Here is a 20,181-nt window from a genome sequence, read left to right as displayed (position 1 = left end):
TAATGTTGTGTGTTCTGACTGCTCCACTGCCCGGCTCTTTCCCCTTCTCTCTTCTTCTCCCTGGGCCTCCTATCCCCTGAAAGACAACACTATTGAAATTAGGCCATGAATACCCCTACAATGGCCTCTAAGTGCTCAAGTGAAAGGAAGAGTCGCATGTCTCTCACTTTAAATCAAAAGCCAGACATGATTGAGCTTGGTGAGGAAGGCAAGTTGAAAGCCGAGAGAGGCTGACAGCTAGGCCCCTTGCGCCCAACAGCCAAGCAGTGAATGCAAAGGTAAAGTTCTCGAAGGAAAGGAAAAGTGCTGGTCCTGTGAACGAAACAGCCTTACTGCTGATATGGAGCAAGTCTGAGAGGTCTGGATAGAAGATGAAACCAGCCACAACATTCCCTTCAGGCCAAAGCCTCATCCACAGCCAGGCCCTAACCCCTTGCAATTCTATGAAGGCCAGGAGAGAGGAAGAAGCTGCAGAAGAAAAGTGTGAAGCAGCAGAGGCTGGGTCATGAGGTTTAAGGAAAGACGCCATCTCCGTAATATCGAAGTGTAAGCCGAAGCAGCAAGTGCTGCTGCAGAAGCCACAGCAAGGATCCAGAAGGTCTAGCTGAGATCCTTCACGAAGGTGGCTACACGGAACAACAGATTTCCAATGTAGATCACAAAGCCTCAGCCCGGAAGGTGGTATGTAGGACTCTCACAGCCACAGAGAAGTCAGTGCCCGGCTTCAAAGTTCCACAGGACGGCCCGACTTGCTTGTTAGGGGCTCATGCAGCTGGTGACTTTAAGCCGAAGCCAGTGCTCATTTCCCGTTCTGAAAATCCCAGGGCCCTTTAGAATGACGCTAAATCTACTCTGTCTGCTCCATAAACGGAACAACACAGCCTGGATGATGGCACATCTGTCTACAACATGGTTTACAGAATATTTTAAGCCCACCGTTGAGAGCTACTGCTCAGAAAAAGATTCCTTTCAACATAGGACTTCTCACTGACAATGCACTTGGTCGCCCAGGAGCTCTGATGGAGATGCCCAATGAGACTAATGTTGTTTTCATGCCGGCTAACACAACACCCAGTCTGCAGTCCGTGCATTAAGGAGTCACTTCTACTTTCAAGACTTATTATTTAAGGAATACATTTCGTAAGGCTATAGCTGCCAGAGATAGAGTCCTCTGGTGGATCTGGGCAAAGTAAATTGAAAACCTTCTGGAAAGGATTTGCCAGCCTAAATGCCATAAAGAACACTCATGATTTAGGCCAAAATATCAACACTAACAGCAGTTTGGAAGAAGCTGATTCCAGCCCTCCTGGATGACTTTGACCCTCACGGTTCAAGAGTTCAGGGGAGACGGTAAGCGCAGATGTGGTGGAAAGAGCGAGAGAACTAGAATTAGCCGTGGAGCCTGAAGATGGGACTGAATGGCTGCGATCTCGTGATCAAACTTGAACAGATGAAGTGTTGCTTCTTGCAGATGAGCAAAGAAAATGGTTTCTTGAAATGGAATCTACTCTTGAGGAAGATGCTGTGAAGACCGTTGAAACGACAAGAGAGGAGTTAGACTCGTGCATAAAGTGAGGTGATAAAGCAGCGGCAGGGGTTGAGGGGGAACGACTCCAATTTTGAAAGAAGTATTACTGTGGGTAAAATGCTATCAAATAGCATCGCATGCTACAGAGAAATCGTTCACGAAGAGAGTCCATCAATGCGGCGCACTTCATTGTCTTATTTTAAGAAACTGCCACAGCCGCCCATCCTTCAGCACCCACCGCCCTGATCAGCCAGCGGTACAGAGGCAAGACCCTCCACCAGCGAAAAGATGATGATCGCTAAAGCTCAGATGAGAGCGAGCAGTTTTTAGCAACAAAGTATTTCCAAAGTCCGGTATGTATGTTGTCTTTTCATACAAAAGGCTATTGCACACTTACCAGACTACGGTCCAGTATAACTAGGAGTTTTCTACGCACTGGGGAACCCAAAGACTCATTTGCCTCGCTTCATTGTGGCGGTCTAGAAGCGACCTTGCAGGTCCGAGGCGCGCCAGTGCGCACGGAACCATCCAATCATAGTAACCCCGTGGGTATTCCTCGGGGTTCACATGAGAAGATCAGAGAAAGGTGGGATTGTCGAGGTCTGAATCCTGGCCGCGCCACTACGAGTGGAAGCACCCTGAGCAAGTTACGTCACTTCCTGTACCTCTACTTTCTCATCTGTAAAACGGGGATGACAATAGCCTCGACCGCGCTGCGATGAGGCAGAATGGGCCACCCGAGGCCCTCGCACACAAGCCGCGGCCTGAACACGTGCTCAGCTGTTAGTGACAGTGTCACCACCTGGAAGGGGGGCTCGCTGGCCATTCAGATGGGTTCAGCAGGGCGCGTGTCGCCCAGACCCTCCAGGGGGAGGACCTGGAAGGGGAGGAGAGGGGGCCGGGGTGCTCACTTGCGCAAGATGATCTCAGAGGCGCCCTTGCTGTACATGCGGTAGCCCCCGCTGGGCTTCTCGATGACCGTGCTCATGGACTTGCGCACGGAGTTGAATGTGTACACCTTGTAGAGCTTCTCCTCTGGCACCTCGTTGCGCACGGCGTGGTAATCCTGCTTCAGGTCCGTGACAAAGCCCAGCAGAGCACACTCGGTCTTGTTGCCCACTTGCCGCGGGAGACCTCCCTCCTTCTCCGGAGGCTGAGAAAAAAATTGCATGTGTTGTTGAGGAACATGCCCCGACCCGGGAGAGAACCCCCTGATGAAATGTTCACGTATGTACCCAGAGCCCGTGCGGGGAGATAGCGTTTGTCTTTTTCCAAGGGTAAGCAGACGGCGGTCAGTGCTCACCGTGGTCCCCTGAGCCACCCCAGGCTTGCGATGTTCTAGTCTGCCCTGGAGGGGGGTGGTGCTGTATCTCACCCTCTCTCATATCTCGTATTCGAAACCCCTCTTAGTTTCTAGAAAGTATGTAATTTACCCAATAAACTCATCTCTCCTAGAGATACTGCCATGATAGGGTGATTGGCGGGCATTTCAGACACCTGGATTTCTACCTGCCTCCTCCCCCAGCTCTACTCCCATGGATCAATCCCTGGTCACCCCAAACATGTTTGCTGAGGAGTAGGAAGTGGGACTGTGGGGTGGCAACTCAGGCAGAATAAATAAGAGGAAATTTCTCTGTCCAGAGAAAATTAATGGTCCCCTCCAACCACCCGCTCTAAGAGTCCAGGCAAAGGAAGATCTTACCAGAATCTTGGAGGTATAGGCACTGTTGATAGAAATGCCATTGACGATAAGGTCCAGGACCTTGGGCACGAGGGCATCGGGGCTTGGGATCTGATGGTAATGGGTGTCTCCAATATACGCCTGGACCACAGTCATGCGGTTCATGGTCAACGTGCCGGTCTTATCAGAGCAGATGGCTGTGGCATTGCCCATCGTCTCACAAGCATCCAGGTGTCGTACCAAGTTATTGTCTTTCATCATTTTCTACAAAGGAGATGAGAACAGACTTGAGAGGGGACGGACGGAGCTCGCCGAATATCCGTGAGAGGCCGTTTTTTAGCCAACATGTCTCCACGTCTCGTGTTCTTGTCCGCACGGAAATGCAGGAGACAACCCTTGTGACCCTTCTTCAGAGTCTACTGGGTCACCCCAACCTGGATGCTGCCGGTCAGGAGGGTCCTCTCGTCTCTGAGCGGTGCCAGCAGCCCCTGCTCTGGTGAGGTGCCCCCGGAGGTTGCCGAGCTAGGACGGCCTCTCCTCTCACCGGAGGCTACGTGGCACCCTCCCCTCCCCTCCCATCTCTGCCCTAAAAGAAGAGACGGCCCCGTTGCAGTCTCACCTTCACAGAGTAGGCCAGTGAGATGGTGACAGCCAGCGGCAGCCCCTCTGGCACGGCCACCACCAGTACGGTGATGCCGATGATGAAGAACTTGACGAAGTACTGCACGTAGATGGGCGTGCACTCGGACAGCCACGGCCTGCGGTGGATCACGAAGTTGTCAATCACGAAGTACAGGATCAGGATGAGAACCGTGATGGCCGACATGATGAGACCTGTCCGGGAACGAGGCCCGTGAGCCCGCGCCCGGGCTGGCCCCGGGGCCCCAGCCAGAAGGGTTGGCGTGAGGCGTAGCCTTCGCTCCCCAGGTGTCAAACCACCATCTCCGGGGTCATACCCGAATCCCCGAACCGTTCTCCGTGGCAGGTACGTTACCGTGTGGGGGAAAGAGCCATTCTCGGCGGCGTGGAAAGATGCTAGTTTTGTCTTCTAGACAAAGGTTCTGGTCTCAGCACGGCACTAACTCAACTCGTGGCTTTGGACTAGTCCTTGTCTCTCTCTGGGCCCGTTTCCTCACTCATAAATAAGGAGTTGGTCTCGTTTTTTAAAACAGCATTTTATGATTCTCAGACCTACAATCTTTCCACAACTCATAACGTAGTGACTGTATGTGCCTATTTCCTAGGAGTTTATCAATTTGGGCTTCTCCCCTCGCAGCTGTGGAACGTCGGGTAACTCACCCAACGTGTTGACAGACACCCCTATGGTGTTGGCCTGTCACCTACATGGCTCACCTTTAGAACGGTGCTTCCTGACCTTTCTCTTGACATGGCATAGACAGAAGATGACAGTAATTTATGTTTATAATAAGCAAATATTTCTATAGTGCTTACTATAGAGGCCAGGCAAGCACTTCGCATATATGAACTCATTTAATTCTCACAAGACCCCTGTGAGATAAGTTAGTATTATCATCCCCTTTCATGGGGAAATTGAGGCACAAAGAGTTTTTTTTTTTTAAGGAAGATCAAAACACAATTATGATTTAAATTTTTAAAAATCTTCCTTGTTTATTTATTTATTTACATCATGGTGAGTGTCCTATTTAATCCCCATCACCTGTTCGCCCGTCCCTACACCCACCTCCCCACAGAGGGTTTCCTGGGGTGGCACGCTGGCTGGGGGACCCGCTCCTCTGGATTGCCTGAGACTGAGCAGCTTCCTGGGATGTGGGACTCTCAGCAGTAAAATCAAGAGTCCCAAGCAAGCTGGGACAAGCTGGTCATCCAACACACTGATGTGAATGGAAGAATTTTTTTCAAGGTCAGAAAGCAACTAGGTTAGGGGCTCCAACCGCCCTGGGGGCTTGCCTGGCCACCCCGAAGGCTGAGGGGGTTGGTATCTGGTACTGTCCCGATCTGTGGCTCAATATCTGAAGCTCTGCTTCAGACCATAGTCTACTGTGGGTCTTTGCTTTTCCTGGGGCCCATGATGCAAGAGAATCCGAGCAAGGCTAGAGGTGATTATATCAATAAAAGCATATTCTTCTGTGTTTTGCTTTAGCAGGGTCAGGGCTAAGGTGAGGCAAACAAGGTGCCTAGGGTCCAAAATTCAAGGAAGCACTCCCTCCCGGGGTGGTACAAAGCACCAGACTTGCCTCACTTTCTACTGGCCCAGCTTGAAACGTCAACTGAAACAAGAGAGGAGACCAGTGGCCAGCCATCAGGTAGCCTGTACTCCCTAAAGAACGAGGCAGGGGTTCGGAGGACCACAGGAGGGGTCGGGTGGGGTCTGTTTAATGTTTCACACCTGTGTGCCAGGCTCAGTCACTTGATTCCGCACCTGCAATTCATGTCCTCCATGTACACTTGATATGCAAGAGACTTCACGGTGGTCACTGTCAGCTGGGGTCCGGAACTGAATGAATACGTTAGACTAAATGCTGTCCAATCGAACTCCCTGTGATGCTACAAACGTCCTCCGTCCGCACTGTCCAATAAGGTAGCCGCTAGCTACGTGTGGTTATTGACCAACCGAAACAAGGCTGATGCGACGGAGAAACTGAATGTTTATTTGTACGTAACTGTAATTCACTTAAGGGGAAAAAGCCACGCGTGGTTAGTGGCTACAGTAGTGCCCTGTGTAGATTCCTGCCACTCCACATGTGGTTAGTGGATCAGTGGCATTGGCATCACCTGGGGCTTGTTAGAAATGCAGCATCTCGGGCCCCGCCCCGGACCTCCTGAACCAGAATCTGCACTTTAACAAGATCCCAGGTGAACTGTCCACGCAGAATGTACCGGACTAGATGGACTGTGGTCCACGGAGGGGCGGGGCCAGGAGAAAATCGAACAGTGGTACAAGGTGGTCCCGTGAGAGGTGTGTTCACGGAAGGGGCAATCTTCCCCCAACCCCTGCCCCACCCCCACCCCCCGACAGAAGGTGGAGAAAGAATGCAGAGGCCGGGGCTGGAGAAGCCACTTCCTCTCATGATACATAAGAGTGCCTTTAGTGACCCCTCCTCTGGAAAGAGCCCCTCTAAATCACCGTCTTCCCGTTTCTTCTAGTCCTTATTTTGCGTTCATTGTGCTCTGCCAGGCCAGGTTCTAGCCCTGTGCTAGGGGACTGCCGCTGGCAAAGAGGAGCCTTCTCGCTCCCAAAGGAATTTACAAGCCAATACATGAAACAGGTGAGTGGCTGCCCACGTCCCCCTTGTTGCTAAAGTAAATCTCCCCTGTGCGACACAAGTTCTTTATTTCCCTTCTGTTGGGAGGGAAGCGACTGAGTGCGGGGTCTTTAACCCTCACGGACAGGGGCACACTTTTCTCCGAAAAGGCCCAGGTGGTGGCCAGAGAGTGTCAGAGAGAGGGGCGCAGCCACCTAGGCTGCCCTAGCCCCTGGGAAGGTTCGGCTTCCTTCTGGCGGCCCGCCTGGGACAGAAGGAAGACGGCCAAAGCGGCGAGGATCCAGAGCAGCCCCAGTAACAAGAAGGCGCTGCCTACTCACCGGCTTTCCCGATCTGAACCGCCAAGCGCGTCAGCTTGCCCTGCAGCACCGACTTCTCCTTTTTGGGCAGCTTGGCCGCCTTTTTCTCCTTTTCCTCATTGTCGATCCCCTCCTGGCTGTTGAGTGGCTGGATTTCCAGGGCCACTCCATCCTGGGTCTTTGCTAGGGTGTGCACACAAATAGGACAGGTGAGTGTGCGAGGTGGCGGCACAGAGGAGCAAGCACGTGGGAACCAAAACTCCTCTGTCTCCTTCCCGGAATCCACCTCGGATGCCCAGCGTCAGCTCTGGCCACTCTCACCTCATGCCAGGCAAGGACCATGCCTTCTACCCTCGGCTAGGGCCTTTAGAATGATATTCTGACAACGGGAGATGAAACGGGAGTGCTTTTAGGGTATGGATTTCCTCGTCTGGGGCCGCTTCCTGGCACCACCTCGGCGCCCCAAGCCAGGTTTATTCCAGCAAGACGATTAGTCATGCCACTAAGTGCTGTTACCAACAACCATCCTTCCTGGAATTCAGTGTTTAAAATAGGCAATCTTTAGTGCAGAAAGGGGCTGCCGGGGAAGGCTGGCAGATGTTTCCAGAGCAGAAGGGTCCTAGTCTGCTCTGTTAAAAGGTTCATCTCTCTCTCCCTATAGACTGTCATGGAAGAAACACAGACCCCCAAACAGGGTATTTTCCAGTTCCTTCTTATATCAGTCGAATGACTGGGGAAGGAAATGCCCTTTCTCCCCTGTCTGATGAAGGTGGGGAGGGACAGAGTGGGGAGGTACAGGGTGAAGTCTTTTGGGGGAGAGGGAAGAAGCTGGTAAGAGGGACCCTCTGGAATAAGAGGGATAAAGACAGACATATAAATCCATTTTGCTTTCCAAAGAAGAGTTAAAGAGACCTAAAATTAAAGAATTATTCCTGTTGAGCCCTGCTTCTCCGACGTGATGACTTTATTCTTAAAGACTACTATGACGTGGGTACAAAGGAAAAAATCTCCAGGAGCTGTCTCAAGAGAGCCATTCTCGCCGGTTCCCACCTCCCCCCCAGCTTCACCCCTGTGGAGCTCAGCCCTTTTGCTTAGGATGCCCTTCCTGAGATACTGTCTCTGTTGTCAGACTCACAAACAAGACAGAGACGGGATGTAAACACAGCCACCAAAAAAGAAACACACACCAGATCGGGAGGAAGAAGACAGACGGCGAGAACAAAGGAGGTGGGGAGAGGTACAGAGAACAGGCTCTGTCCAAGCACCCCAAGAAGACTAGCAGAGAAGGATCCAGACCAGAAGAGGACACCGATGAGGAAGCTAGCAAGAGGAGGGTGCAGGGACTGCCCACCCCGACTCCCTCCATCATCGGGACCCTGAAGTCTTCTAGCCCAGCAACGGATGACCGGATGACCGTGGGTGTTTAAATCCGGCCTAGGGCGGTGAAGCAGGGAGTTCAGCGCCCTGGGGAAGAGCAGATCAATCCCAAGTGCTCCCCAAGAGAAACCCTGACGGGAGGGGACGTGACACAACAGCAGGGGGTGCTGTTGTCCCGTCTTAGATGGGGATCGGGACCCGGAGACCACCCCCAAATCTCTGCACCTTCCTCAGGATGAGGCATCGGGGCCCCAGCAGCAGATAACAGATTTATGGAGAGGAAAAGGGAGAAGGCAGATGGCCTGGAAAGGTCTGGTTTGAGTGTGGGCAGGGAGAGATGGTAAATGAGTGGGTGGAGAGGTTACCTTTGTTGCGATTTTCAGGGACTCCTTGTTTTTTACCTGTTTGAACAAGAAAGAAAAAAGTGGGGTGGAGACCCAAGGTGTCTATTAAGAGATCAGGTATCCAATCTGTCGGTCCTGCTCAGAGCCCAAAAGGGCCACAGCAAAAACGGTGGAGTGGCGGGGAAGGGAATGTAGAGGAAGTTCACGTCTCTGCTCACATCCACGCTCACTCGGGGCGCATGGGGCTCCCCGGGATGCGGACCAGACCCCTCACGCAGGTGAGCACACACCCACGCCTGGGCCGCCTTCTCCCAGAGCACAGAGACTGCTGAGAGGCTGCTCCCGGTTCGAGGCCCATCACTTGCAGAAATGGGGTAGGGGTTAGAAAGGGAGAGGTTGGAACCGGTTCTGCCTGACGGCAAAGGCTCTGAAGGGTGTCTCTGTGTCCGTTCACCAGCACCAGGCCACCTCCCTCCTCACTCATCTGCAGGCAGCTGCAAACACCTACAGTCTAGTTCCCGAGGGAATGGGTTTTGTCTCCTTCCGATAAACTGCCCTCCACGAAACAGCCTGAGACGGTCCTCCAGCCAAGTGACAGAAATCCTTCTCTTCTCCAAGGAAAGAAGGAATGCTGAGGGAAAAGGTGTCGCTCTCTTAGTATCTTTTTTCTGGTCACCTTCCTTGTTTGTCCTTCCTTGAGGAGCAAGCGAACGGCAAAGATGAGACTGACTTTGGGGGCAGACATTACCTCTGTGTTCCCACTGTCCTAGCTGTGTCTCTCTTCCACAGACAGCCCAGGCTTTCAGCGGTCTTCCCTCAGCCTGGATGTTTGCTTCCTCCCTCACGTTTGCGGGAGGAAGGAGCAAGCACTGGGGGACTGCACAGAGGGCTGCTGCGGCCGCAGCACCTAGCCGGCTCATTTGGGGCAAGCTTTACATCTCACGCCTTTACAACCCACGAACAGACACGGGAGCCGAGGCTCAAAGGCGACCTGATTTGGTTTTCATCAGAGCCAGGCTCGCCATCTTTATCTCTGCAAGAAGTTTGGCTATCTGCAATCTTCATCCAGCAGATTCTTCCCACCAGGCACTCCAGCCAGGTCTCGTCCCTCGTTTCCTAGTCTGTCCATGGGGATGGGAGGGGACATAGTCTCATCCCAAATGGCCCTTACCTTTTTTCTTTTTCTCCTCCTCTTCTCCCTCATTGGCTCCCAAAAGGGTAAAGATGATTCCAGTCTGGGAGTTGATACCCACGGCCGTCACTACCATCCGGCCAGAACCTTCCATGACATGGGTCCCTATATGAGAAAGGAGATGGAAGGAGTGTTATTTTTTATACCTAACCAAGCTTTGGTGTGGAACACAAACTTAGATAAAAACGGTCCCTCTTCCTTCCTCCCCCATGGATAATGATATACTCAGCAGATAGCAGGAAAAGGTCAAGAGCTGGGCCCATTTCAAATAGACCAAGCAAATTGGGGGGTAAGGAGAAAAAATGTGTCTAACTGCTTTAGCGGAAGCCTCCTTCCCCCATCCCCACCGCTAACCAGCACTATCAAGGCCCCTACAGCACTTGCTTCATAGAGAACCTCTTTTCAGTTGCCTGATAACCTTGTATTCAACACACTAATATGCTCTTGCCCCGAATGAAGCTAGTGGAAGGAGATGGGGCAGGGCCAGAATAGAGGGCAAGGCCTGGAGCAGCCAGCGGCCATACCTGAGAGCAGCATTGGGTCTCTTTCCAAGGACTTCCTGACATGGTCTGATTCCCCAGTCAGAGAGCTCTCGTCAATCTTGAGATCATTCCCCTGGATCAGGATCCCATCTGCAGGCAGCAGGTCACCTAGTGTGCAGAGGGGAAGGGGCAACAGGGAAAGAGGGTAGGGAAGAGCTTGGCAGAGGGTGGGAACCATCCAACCCCATCTTAGGGACGCTCCCATGGGCCCTATCTATAGGGCAATTGCCCAGGGGGTACCTGGAGAGCCTCTGAAAGATGCCTTCATCTCTGACAACCTGGGACAAGACTCCTTATAAATTCCAACAATGACTGATCCCTCAACACCTTCCCATGGCCTCAACATTATGTATTTTTAACCCTAAGACACACAGGGTACAGGTGTGACATTCTTCGGGGAGACTTTCTTCTTTTTTTGAATCCTTCTCAACAACCTCTTTCAACTAACTTAGAAGCTAACGCCATTTGGGGTCTTATCTTTCTGGGTCCTCAGTGATTCCCAGCCCCCTGTGCCAAAGGACCCAGCCCTCAGATTGGGAGGACGACATAGGTACGAGAAGCATGAGCTCTCACCGTATTTGATTTGGGCGATGTCACCCACCACGATCTCAGCCACAGGCAGCTGGATGATGTGGCCATTTCGGATCACAGAGAACTTCTGCTCCTTCTCAATGCGGTTCTGCAGCCCCCGGAATTGCTTCTCCTTGCTCCAATCATTGAAGGCAGTCACCAGCACCACGATGATCACGGAGAACAGGATGGCTGCCCCCTCAATCCAGCCGGCTTCTGCCTCTCCTTCATCTTCTGGGCTACTTACAGGTAGACCACACTCTAGCCCAGGGAAAGGACAGAACGTAAGGGTCACCCGGGGGCAATGGTGGACACTAAAAATGGGAGGAGTGTTTCCACAACCCCCTGGAAAGAGAATAATAGAAAATACAACCCTTAGGCAGAGGAGTTATCCTCTGAGGATACTGGAGGACAGCAGGGTTGGGCACCATGTCATCGCCAATATAAGTATTTACGTTAGCCCAAAAGAAATTAATGAGTAAGTAGCACAAAGCATGTCAGTACAAATTACTGGCCAGTCATATGTATAGAACTTATGATTCCCAACAAGGCCAGGCCCTCTGCTCCGGGCTCTAGGTCACTGCTATTTCCCATAATGCCAGATAATTGGTGGGGGGCACTTTGAGAAGCAGGTTTTGTTGGTCAGGTGAGGGTAAAGCTCTTCTGATATTCTGCCTAAGGATTTGGTGGGAGAAGGCGAAGAAGACCCTGGAATCAGGATGGGTTGAAGAAAGGCTGACTAGCTACTTGTTGGTTTTCTTTGGAGAACCCACCCTGGAGAGTGCAGTAAACCTTTAAGCTACAACCTGTCAACCACGATGGGGTTGGAACCAGGTGGGGTTCCAACGAGGTGGGGGTGGAAAGAACACGGATCAGAGTCACGCTGGGCTGTTCTAGACACTCACGTTTATTTTCTTCCCCAGGCGGGCGGTAGAAGGACAGGACGAGGGAGATGATGGCTGCGATCTCCAGGATGATGAGTGTGACATCTTGAAGGGCTTCCCACACTAGTTCTAAGAAGGTCTTGGGCTTTTTGGGGGGGATGAAGTTCTGTCCAAACACTTGCTTACGTTTCTCCAGGTCCGCAGGGTTCCCAGACAGACCTGAAAGGGAGATACGAGCGGGAGGAGCAGGTAAGAAGAAATGAACGATGGGAGAAGGCGGTCCAAAGACTTCTTTAAATAAAGACCACCCCCCCCTTCCTATTTTGCCTGAGTAGGAGATCCAGTGAGGGTGACCAGTCCCCTCAATTTGCCCAGGACGCAGAGGGCTGTGAAACCTTCAGTCTCAAAATGGGCAAACTGGGACAAGGTGGTCACAAGGGGCCACTCACTGCTCTTAGTGTCCAGGGTGAGCTCCCCGGATCTGAAATCTCACCTCCTCCTCACCAGTAGCCTGCAGGCTCCAGCGCTAAGAACACAAACATTCAAACGGTTCCTGGGGCCGACAACACGTTTCTCTCACGTTAAACACGTATCTGCTGCTGTTGATTTCAAGACAGAGTCGGCTTCCATCCGCTGGCTCACACACAAAGGCCCGGCAGAAGCGCTCTCTGCTCAAGGTCACGCTAGGAGCCTAGCAGACAGGGCCCAACCAGTCGTCCTGATTCCAAGCTCCAGGGGCTTGAGGAGATCCACAGGAGGGGCTTGCAGACTCCCACTCCGGGCGTCCACGCGCAGCACACACTCCCTCCTTGTCGGTCACCCACCCACAAACGGACACAGACACGTAGCGCTAAGAGGTACTATCACTCTGTTAAGTACTGTGCATTTAGAGAAGTACTATTAAGACTAAGTTAGGTTTTAAGAGAAGCACTGTTATTCGTGTCGAATAAAAAGAGAACAAAAGGTGAAGCCACAAAGTCAGATGGTACACAGTCCTTGGTTACCCGCTTGCTCCCCATTAACACACACGTACTGCGTGTGCACGCACGTTCCAGGCATGTTCCCAGACAGGGGAGGGACAGGCAGACTTGTTTCCAGGGCCTTCTTTATTTCGGGCCTTATATTTGGGCCCCTCTGCTGGGCTGCCAGGGAAGGAGGGAGATCCTAAAACTTCAGTTAATGCCAGTTGGCATTTATCAAGTTGTTTACACACGGCAGCAAATAAGCCCGGGTTTTGGCACTTGAAGCTGCCGGTGGCACTGTTCGATGGGCTCCCACCCCAGAGGCAGGGTGGGGCAACCTTTGTCTTGGAAAAAGGTCATCGCAGAGGAGAGTCAGGATCCGAGGACAGGGGCACTCCACCAAGCCTCACACAGGGCATGAGGGAAAGCAGGTGACGGGCCGCTGCAAGGAGAACGGGGAGATGCCGAGGCCAGAGGACTTCTTCATACTCGGGTCCATGTGAGGGGCTATTCCACAGGTGGGGACCGGGGCGTGGCATGTGGACAAACCTCTATTCTCCATCTCCACTCAACAGGACCCAAGAGTGGTACCTTACACGGCAAGAGGAGAGATTTGGGTCAGACCTAAGGAAGACATTTGGATAGCAAAAGGCTTTGAAAATGGGAAAATAGGTCCCCCAGGGGGGTATTGCTTGCAGGGTCTGAGACGGCCTCCCTTTCTCCACCCAAAAAACAAAACCATCAGGGGAGTACTCAAAGTACTCAAGACCATCAACTGCCTGGGAGGGTGGACACAGGACTCTATGTGGAGGGAAAGTGGGGGCGGGGGGTGAACTTGCATCCACACTTGTGGGGTCGGGGAATGGAGACCACTTTGGTGGGCCAGTGCTTCGGAGAGGGAAAACAGGGAGCCGGGCAGGGGAGCAGAGCCGATGTTCTCATCCGGGGCCTCCTGCGTCATGCCACCCAGGTGCACCACCCTGGCCTCTGGCTGAGCGGCACAGCCGAGCTCTGCGGGGGAGGGGGTTTGGCCAAAGCACTGGAAGCAAACTGGGCTGCTTCCCAGAGGCTCCCTGTCTCCACCGCTCTGGGAAGTCAGGTTCCCAGTGGGAAGGGAAAGCAAGGGCCTGGGAAAGGAGCGTTTCTGGGCAGGGCATCTTGACCCCCAGGCAGTCAGACGCAGAACAGCCGGGGGGGTCCTGGCTGGTTCCTTCTCCCCGAGGACCTGAGAGCACGAGGCTGAGCCAGGTTGGGGCTGCTGTCCTGGAGGCCAGGTTGGCCTGAGGGAAATAGGAATTCTGACCATTTGTTCACCTTCCTGGGGCATTTCTCAAGGAAGCACCGAGGAGAGGCCACTCCCCCCAACAAGGTGAGTAGACGACTGTGAGGGTGAAGCAGACAGCAGAAATTAGAGACCATCTTAAGGGACCTCCCAAGAGCCCAGTGGAGGCCAAAACAAGAGCAGCGATGACAAAGGTCTGACTAGAAGCCCCCCCGAGGTCATCCTGCCCTCCCAGGTCTCAGATTGATACCCCGTGACCACCCTCACCTCCTCTCTCTCTCTCCTCACTCTATCCCTTCAGCCAGCGCATCCTGGCAGCTTTATCTAGAAGAATACCCGAGGTCCACTCACGTGTCACTTTCCACTGCCACCATCCTGGTCCGAGCTGGCGCTCTCGCCTGGGTGATGACAACCATCCTTTAACTGGTCACCCTGCTCCTACCCTTGCTGTCCTGTGCCCAGTCTCCTCCCATCACAGCAGCCAGAATGATCTTTTTCAAACTCAACCCCTGCCACTCCCCTACTCAGAATGCTCTGCTGGCTTTTACTGGGAGTGAAACTGTGCCCCGAAGCCTTTATGATGATGGTCTGTAAGGCCCCTTAAGAGCCCCTGGCCTCCCAGCCCTTAACTTCTACTGTTTGCTCCTTGTTCACAGAGCTCCAGCCCAGCGAGCCTCCCTGCCGTGCCTTAGACAAGCTTCTATTTCAGGGCCCTGCACGAGCCCTTCCCTTGGCTCAGTTTGCTCCTCACTGGCTAGGGCTCATTATCGTACATCCTTGGGGTCTCTGCACACACGTCACCTTCTCAGTGACGCCGACCCTGACCATCCTACTAATATCGTGGCTTCTCTGCTCCAGGGCTCTCGAGCCCCTTATCCTGTGTCATTGTTCCCCTCCACAGGCCTTCTCCCTCATACGTTATATGATGTGTTCACTTTGGATGTTTGTCTATCGCCCTCCACAAGGGCAGGACTTCTGTCTTTGTTCCCCAGGTCTACAGCAGTGCCTGGCACATCGTACGCACCCAAACGTGCCGAATGAACTGAATGAATGAGTAATAAATCAGGTTGCTAACATTTAAGTGATTACTATGTACCAGATGCCTCAGCAGGCACACTCGCGTCTTCTCATTCAGACACCGCAAACCCTCTGTGGCAGCTACGGTGAACCCCATTTTACCTCGGAGCGGACGAAGGCCCGGAGAGGTTATGTAACTGCTCGGCTAGTCTGCGGCAGAGTCTACACCACTCCCCGGGAAGCAGCTGGATGCCAGCCTACACGCCGAGGGGCCTGGGGTGTGGCCACAGTTGCAGGGCGCTGAGGCTTTAATCCAGGGTGACTAACTGGCCCCGGTGTACCTGGGACTTCCCGGGTTTGGGCACTGATGCTCCTGCCCCCGGAGAAACCGTAACCCCCCCTCGGTCCCAGGCCAACAGGATGGTCGGTCACCCTGCTTTCCTCCAAGCACAGCAGCCCATGTGCCACATTCTTCTGTGCCTCGAAGCCCATCGGCCCTGTTCCTACTGTTCGCACCTGCGCTGAAATAGTCCTGCCTTTTTCCTGGCCTCAGAGATGGTGACGCCAGGCCCGTCCGAGTCCAGCCAATGGATCTTGTACATGATAAAAGGCCCATGACGGCCTTTTTGGACCCAAGCAAACCAAACAAGACCCATTAAGGAAAACAAAAGAGGTCAGGCCTTGCTCCTGCCTGGATGCTCTCAGAGTCACACACTTACTTCCTTTTTGCCATTTCCTCTCCTCTGTCTGCTCCACCTTAAGCGACCTGCAGCTCTTGCACTGGCTACCTTAAGATGGCAAGTGTCTGTCCCAGTTCCCAGCGTGCCCTGGGGCAGGGAGGGGCTGGTGAGGGCTGTAAGCCTAGTATCCTTGGGAATCCTCGCCCTGACATGTGGCAGGGCACGGGAAAGCCATGCGGGGACCGGGAGCTCAGCCAATCCCAATTTTGGGCTTTCCATTCCATTCTTCCTGCCCCCAGAGGCTCTCAGGCCCTGCTCTCTGCAGCTGTAATTTCACAGAAATACTCGTCTAGCCAAGGAGAGGGTATTAGTCCCTGATTTCTGCCGTTGCTTCTCAAATACTCATACAGCTTCCTGGAGAGGGGAAGGAACACTTGGCAGGGAGAGAATGCTGGAAACACAGGAAAAGGATTTCCCTTAGAAATACATTAAAAAAAAAAAAAAAAAAAAAACAACGAAAGGAATCTTTGTCCCCAAGAACATGAGAGAAAAAGCCCCACCCAAATCAGGAGTACTTTTGGCCCTAAGAACCAGACTGAACACATGAGCTGGGAGAGGCGACAAGAATGTCAGGCTGTGAAGTCATCGCCCCCACCCCATGCTGGGGAGTTACATGGCCCCTGCCCAGGCTGGCAGGAGATGGAACAGGCAGCAGTGGAAAATCTGTGTCTGCTGGGAGCCTGTGCAGGGAACCAGCGCTTGGGAGGAGAGGCTGAGGCCCAGCCCTCCGTGGCCTGGCTCCAGCAGGGCAGGGCCACAGCCAGCCTCCCCAGGACGCCAAGGACTGTCGGCAGAGGCACCCCTTATGAGAACCAGCTCAGCCCCAGAGAGGGTGGGGCGAGGTTAGACATCATGAGGGACTTCCCAGCTGTCTGAGTGATGATACCTTGCCAAAGAGACAGCAGGATCTTCTCCCACACAGATAGTACAAGGGAGCGGTTTCTCTGGGTTGATTCGAAGGCAGTCCACTTTGGTATATGAGAACAGACATCGGAATACCTTTCAAGTCCAAAGAAAGAAAGAATGCCTTTCAAGTCCTACCTTAAACACCTTGGATTGGGGGCAAAGGGGAGAAGGAGCTTAAAATCGGTTCAGGGACCACAGGCTTTAACCGAATGCCACTTTTTGAGGAGACAGAGGGGTTCCCCTACGTCAGCATCTGCAGCTTACTGCACCCACAGCTCGGACATGCGCTCTCAGCCTGCTGGACTTCCAGCCCCTAGAGATAAAGCCGTCTCCCCCGGGTCACAGCAAGAGGGTGCCGGACTTCGGGGAGAACGGCCTCTTCCTCATTCCCGGTTCAGAAAGGCAGCATGTCTCCCTTTGGCTGGCCCTCCGCTCTGTGCCTTTTCTGAACCCTCCACACTGGCGCAGAGAAAGCAAGTTCCCTTGTCTGCCCTCCGCAGCCCTCTGCTTGGCCACCTGCTCCCACACTGCATGCGTGTGCGTCCCTCCAGTGTCACGCTCTCTGGTAGCTCACACCTCGGAGCTAAATAAAAAGAGCGAAAGCCCTACTTCCAAGGGTAGACGCAACGTCTGGCTCAGCCAAGGAGGGAGTGCTATCTTTCTTCCCAGCCCCAGCTGATGGTGGAGGCAAGGCAATAAGAAAGTTCAAAACAACACAGAACTTGCAAGAGTTTCTGCTGAGCTCCCAAAGGAATGCAGTGCAAAGGGCTCCTGGCAAGGTGGAAGGGGGGGGAGCAGGGAGGGTTCGCAGGCCCAGGGAGACTTATCCGGTCTCCCCATCAAGACTTCTCTGGCCCCTGCCTGGCAGCATTATGCCAGCTAGCCCAGAAGCCCCGCTCTGGGCAAGGAGGGGCAGAATAGATTTCGCAGAGCCTGGGGTCGGGCTGGGAAGAGAAGGTCCAGAGCTGTCACACACTGTTGGCCTCATTCAGCCCTCGGCACATAACTCAAATCAGACAGGGAACTCCCAGGATGCAACGTGGAATTCCCTGCAGGGGGAGGAGGAACAAAGGGAGGGCACTTGCACTCTCCTCTTTCTCCATCACCTACCCTCCTCCTTCCAGCTGTTGATGCTGCTTCCCGTGGGTTTGGTAGGAAGCCCTCCCACCCCTCTATAAAGTACTAAGTATTTCTTTTATGAAGCTACTGGACCTGTCTCAACTACTCACATCACAGCGTAGCTGCTTTCCGGCTGTTGGAGCTGGTCTGCCCACCTCCACTCTCTCCCTTCCCGCCAAGACATTCTTCTGGCTTGAGTCTCTCTCACATCTTAAAGTAGTGTCAATAGATCTGCCCCAAGCGTGGTGGGCAGACCAGGCCAGACTGCGGGCCTCTGCAGCCAGGCCCATATACGCTGCTTTTAGGATCATTTACTTCGCATTGTGAGTAGAGCTGGGGCAAGAGTTCAAGGCGATGGCTACAGGGCAGACGGCTGGAGAAACAGAAGGAGCTTGGCTCTGCTTCTATTCTGGAATTGACGCGCTCCTAAATACAGATATTCTAAAACACACCAAACGCTCTAAAGACAGGGAGGAAAATGTCAAAGAAGCCAGTTGCCATCTTCCTCTCACATCTCTCCCATCCCATATTCGCTCGCCTGGTTCTTTACTCCCCCCCAACACTAGCATTCTCTAAAGCAGTGGTCTCTAAGTAGGGCGCGTGCATCCATCTGCCAGAATGTGGGAGAAATACCAGAACTTTTTATATTACTTCATCCACTTCAATCTCTTGCCTAGCTTACTATGTAAAAAATACTAGTGTTAGAAGTACTAAATGTAATACAGTAGTGCCGTGGGTAAATATTTATTATTTATCGTTGGGGGTATGTGTTCAATTTTTTTCCAGACTGAAAATGCTACTGGAAATTTCGATCTGCCACATGGAGGAAGAGCCCATCCCTGCATGTCCCAGCTTGTAGAAAAACGGACAATGCTTGGGAGAACATGCCACGGACCCAAAGCTTGGGAACAGGAATGCAAGAGATCTTAGGGTGGCAGGAAACATTACCCTAAATCCTGCAGTTAATGACCCAGAATCGTAATTCGGCCTGGATCGTCTTAAAACAGATTATTTCCCCTCCTGCTTTTTACTCCCCAAAGCATCTCAGCTCCCCAGACCTAGCGGCTGCTCAGTAATCCTGTGAGGCAAAGATGTTTGCATCTTATATCAGGAACACACAGCGAGCGGTAGCAGTTACCATAGCGCGTGGCCAGGCCAAGGCTTCTCCAGGCAATCAGATGTACAGGAGGCCATATTCACCTTCTAAGCCCCTTCCCCTCCCCTGCAGTCCCTTCAGCTTAGGTCTCCATCCTGTGTGCTCCATCACACCCAGCTCTTCCCCATCACAGCACTGTGACAATATTTCTGAAATTGCCTCAGTTTCTGTGCAACCTCCTGTCAGCTCTAGGGAAGGAGGGACTGTGCCTGTCGTACCCACCATGGGGTCCCCAGCACCTGAGTGTGGCTGAAAAGGAACTAGAAGCCCTCTGTATCCCTGTCACACCCTCGCTCTGCAGAGGAGAAAAGAAGTCGCAGGGTACAGAGGGGACGTGAAATAGAAGTTCCCACCAACGTTCTACTCGATCCAAATCCACAGAAATTGTCTTTAGCTTTCTGAAAGAAGCCCACAGGCAATGATGGATCATTCCGTCAGGGCCTCCCTTGTCGGCCCTTTCTGGTCTGGGCCCAGGCCTTCCTCCTAATTGTTGGCCTAGCTCCTCCTCAGAAGACATCATTCTTCCTCCTAAAAAGGGAAGCAGAGCTGAGGACCAATGTGGAAAAGCTCTACGGAGAAAGGAGAATTCATACAACTTTTCCATCTAGACCAAAGAATCTCGTTAGGATTGTCTCTTCTTCCTACACACAAAGAGAGACTGAGACTCAGGAAAATACCTTTTTTTCCTTCCCTCTCAGCCACGGAGATTCCTGCTCCAGAGTCACAAAGCTTTCTCCTGCTCACTGAACCACAGAAAGCCAGTGGGAAGGTAAAAGCCTATCCTCTAGGGGGTGTCATCCAAACACTCTGCTCTTTGGGGGGTTGGAGAGATTGGCTGGGGGGTGATCGGGTGGGGAAAGAAGAGATAACAGGAGGGGGATGAAGACATTGGAATGAAGAAAGAAGCAGGCCAACCAAGTAGATTCCATTGGTGCAAAATGCTCAGATCTTCCCTACATAAAGCCGAGGCCACGCAGCTCACTCACTCAGGACCTACAGCCTCAGCCCTGCCTCGCTGCTTTTGTTTGACAGAGCCAGGAACGCTGAGGCCTTTAGTCGCCGAGCTTGTAACCTCTTTCATGTCTCTCCCACCCCTTCTGGTTTCCCTAACTTTCCTTCCCTTTTTTGCACACACACTCAGCCTGGCGTCTGGTTGTTACTGGATGCTGTGGAAGCCCAGCGCCTCCCGGCATCCTCGCGTCTGACCAGCTCTCGGCCCGGGGCAACCCCTCCTGCTGCAGCTAGTCATGCGTACTCAAGGACCATAAGCCACTATCACACGAATATTAGCACTGGGTCACAATCAGACATTCTATCAGGCACTGAAAGAGAAAACA

At 52.8% G+C, this 20,181-nt stretch overlaps 1 protein-coding gene across 4 annotated transcripts in view; it reads right to left on the bottom strand.

Annotated features, from left to right (window-relative positions):
* ATP2B4 (ATPase plasma membrane Ca2+ transporting 4) overlaps positions 1-20,181 on the bottom strand; it is a 98,174-nt gene that overhangs the window by 31,334 nt on the left and 46,659 nt on the right. For all 4 annotated transcript variants that reach the window (XR_566951.2, XM_040636487.1, XM_040636486.1 and 1 more), the window contains 9 exons: positions 11,684-11,881; positions 10,782-11,039; positions 10,191-10,316; positions 9,646-9,771; positions 8,496-8,531; positions 6,775-6,936; positions 3,829-4,043; positions 3,231-3,473; positions 2,440-2,681 (listed from right to left, as the gene is read on the bottom strand). Coding sequence is in view for 3 of the 4 variants with exons in the window: in XM_040636487.1 (XP_040492421.1) it covers positions 2,440-2,681; positions 3,231-3,473; positions 3,829-4,043; positions 6,775-6,936; positions 8,496-8,531; positions 9,646-9,771; positions 10,191-10,316; positions 10,782-11,039; positions 11,684-11,881 (1,606 nt within the window). In the remaining variant the exon portion in view is untranslated. The remainder of the gene's footprint in view (positions 1-2,439; positions 2,682-3,230; positions 3,474-3,828; positions 4,044-6,774; positions 6,937-8,495; positions 8,532-9,645; positions 9,772-10,190; positions 10,317-10,781; positions 11,040-11,683; positions 11,882-20,181) is intronic.

This window comes from Ursus maritimus, unplaced genomic scaffold (genome assembly GCF_017311325.1).
Source record: "Ursus maritimus isolate PB19 unplaced genomic scaffold, ASM1731132v1 scaffold_2, whole genome shotgun sequence".
NCBI classification, from domain to species: domain Eukaryota; kingdom Metazoa; phylum Chordata; class Mammalia; order Carnivora; family Ursidae; genus Ursus; species Ursus maritimus.
Note: the sequence above shows the minus strand (reverse complement) of the source record. Positions and strands in the feature narration are given on the sequence as shown.